General features: G+C 42.6%; 1 protein-coding gene across 1 annotated transcript in view; it reads right to left on the bottom strand.

The window, feature by feature from the left end:
- Positions 1-2,563, bottom strand: part of timmdc1 (translocase of inner mitochondrial membrane domain containing 1) — an 11,574-nt gene that overhangs the window by 1,953 nt on the left and 7,058 nt on the right. Inside the window, exon 6 of the mRNA XM_014010735.1 lies at positions 1,234-1,312. Coding sequence (XP_013866189.1) covers positions 1,234-1,312 — 79 coding nt within the window. The remainder of the gene's footprint in view (positions 1-1,233; positions 1,313-2,563) is intronic.

Below are 2,563 nucleotides of genomic sequence, written 5' to 3'. Positions count from 1 at the left end.
CTTCCTACTCGTGAGCATCCCCTCTGGTGGGGAAACATTTTTTCAGGGATACAAACTTTTCAAAACACTGGTAGATGGCAGCCATTACAGACGAACAAGTGTTTGTTGTTGTTTGAGGAGCGGCCCGGTCACACACTAATGTCATTAGTTCGTTATCMTTACTGAGCTGCAGGACTGCTTGTTTTCTTTTTTTTTTTCCACATCATGTCGCCTGCCTGGATCTGTTATTATCTCGCTCTGAAGCACGAAGGAGTGTCACAGGTAAGCTCGTTTCAACTGCTTTTCACGACGCTGTCTCATTTCTGGACTCAGGCATTTTGTGAGTTTGTCAGTTAAAATACATAAGTAAAAATATTTATCAGAGTATAATACTARCCCCCAACTTTATGGATGATTTTATGGATTCAATTTTACGTATTATACTTGAAAAAATACGGTAACCGTCGGTGTGGTTGGACCTGGACATTTGGAGCTGTAGTGTCAGGTGTTTTTTTGTTTTTTTTGTCAGGAGGTCCTGTGCAGGTGGAAAATCACAGAAACTAAACTTGAGATGGGTCTAAAATGTTCAGGACAAACCTGATATCATTTCAAGAGAACACTGATTGGACAATTTGTCTCTGTCTCATCAGAAGTCTGAGACAGAGTTCTGATGAGACAGACTCCTCCTCACTATCCAACACCTCACTGATTCCTACCCCGACTGGACCGGGGGGCTGTTTGAACACATCACACACTCCAGGTGGCTTGGACCGTCGCACAGACAAGACGAGCCAACATGGAGGCAATAACGACGGCGCGGTGCCACTAAAGTGTTGCMCTACATCTTCACCAAACAATCTGCATTTAACTCTGAGGGATCAGCTAAAGGAGCRGACGACGTGACGACAAAAGTGAGAAAAGTCCATAAGAAAAGAGYGCAGATGAAGGAGGAGGAGGAATGGTGGATGTGTTGAGGGGCAGCCGACGCCTTGGCCTGCCTCCTCACTCCAGCATCCAAAACACGAGGGCCAAATGTGGTGCACATGAGTCCCCCTGGCACTGAACAGARCTGGGAGCAGAACTGGGGTGCAGCTGGGCCACAGAGGGTTGCTGGGAGGGACGCAGCTGGCCGCCAGATTGTTTACACGCACACAAACACAAACACACATCTGCATTGGAGCGAGGAAGAGAACCCACTGAGGAGGACCGTTCAGCTCAGTCAGCTGTGAGAAGACAAGTTGTTCAGAAACTTACCCCAGGAGAGCGCCGAGGACACTTCCTGCCACCAAACCTCTGAGGCCCAGGTTGAGTCGGTAAAGGCCCATCGTGATGGCTGCTCACACACAAAGTTTCAGTCAGATCACACAGCTGGGCGAGCAAAACAACTCAGGTTCAACACATCAGAAACACCAAAGGAAATTTTACTAACAATAAGTAGCTTCTTAGAAAGTTCAAGTATTTTAGTCCTGCACACCTGAAACAGGACACACACATTTTCAACAAAACTTTTAATTACAATTATTTAAATTTTCTACATCTATAAAACAAAACTGATGAGATCCTCCTTTTTCCTGACAGATTTTTCATCTACAGTAAGAAACATGAATAAGTACGTAAAGCTCTGTCACCTTTACACTAAATGAGAACCACGCTATGACTTAAAACACTGTYAATGTGGTGGTGTTTGTAGAAGCTTGGCATGGTCCTCAGGTGTGTATTCAGACAGGTGATGGTCGGTTTTAGGCATGAACTAAATATCCATAAGAAGGTGGTTTTATCTGCATGATGGCAGCTTGTAGAGGTGTTTGGTGAAGGAAGGAAGGAAGTAGGTGGGTATGTCGGGAGGTCAGTATAAAAGGAGGGAGGTAGTAGTGGTGTTCAGTTACTGGATATCAGTATTGGGCCCAATACCAGCATTTTTAAAAGTACTCGTTCAAAATGCCCCAATGTTTTCATGTTCCCCAACAGGAACTGATGTTTTTTGTGTGGATATTATAAATATGACCTCCATCAGTGAGAACACTTTATGCCATCAATGTGACCTACATGTGCAGATGATGATGTCACATTCAACTCACTGTTTACAGGAGTAAACAAGTCTCTACCTGTGGATGCTACARGTTAGCATGTTGATTCTGAAGTTCTTCAATCAGCTGCTCCGGTGCAGAGTGTATTTATGGATTGACGCGATGCACTGAAAGTAGAACTAACTAAAGTATTGATCCAGTAACTTTAATGTCGATACGATCCAAGATGGACATTACTACCATTTATCMCTGTGGATCCTCAACRGGACATYGAAAATTWWWAAAAAAWGACAAAGCAACTGGACTWCTGTTCTTTAGCTGAAGATTTGTGGAGGTACAAGATTTAGAGTTAGTGTCATTATTATTATTACTTGAATTGATACATATACCCCCACCTCACCGTAAGAATTATCACCAGAAAACATTACAGTCGCCCATCAAATATTTTATTTTATCAGTCGAAATTATTGAAATTTTATGAGTTGGTTAATCATAATATTTTGCAGGTTACGTATAAAGCTCATAAAAATGTATTGACTCTACATATTCAATTAAAT

Source organism: Austrofundulus limnaeus, unplaced genomic scaffold (genome assembly GCF_001266775.1).
Source record: "Austrofundulus limnaeus strain Quisiro unplaced genomic scaffold, Austrofundulus_limnaeus-1.0 Scaffold72, whole genome shotgun sequence".
Taxonomy (NCBI): Eukaryota; Metazoa; Chordata; class Actinopteri; order Cyprinodontiformes; family Rivulidae; genus Austrofundulus; species Austrofundulus limnaeus.
The sequence above is the reverse complement of the archived record's forward strand: the minus strand, read 5'-3'. Positions and strand labels throughout refer to the sequence as shown.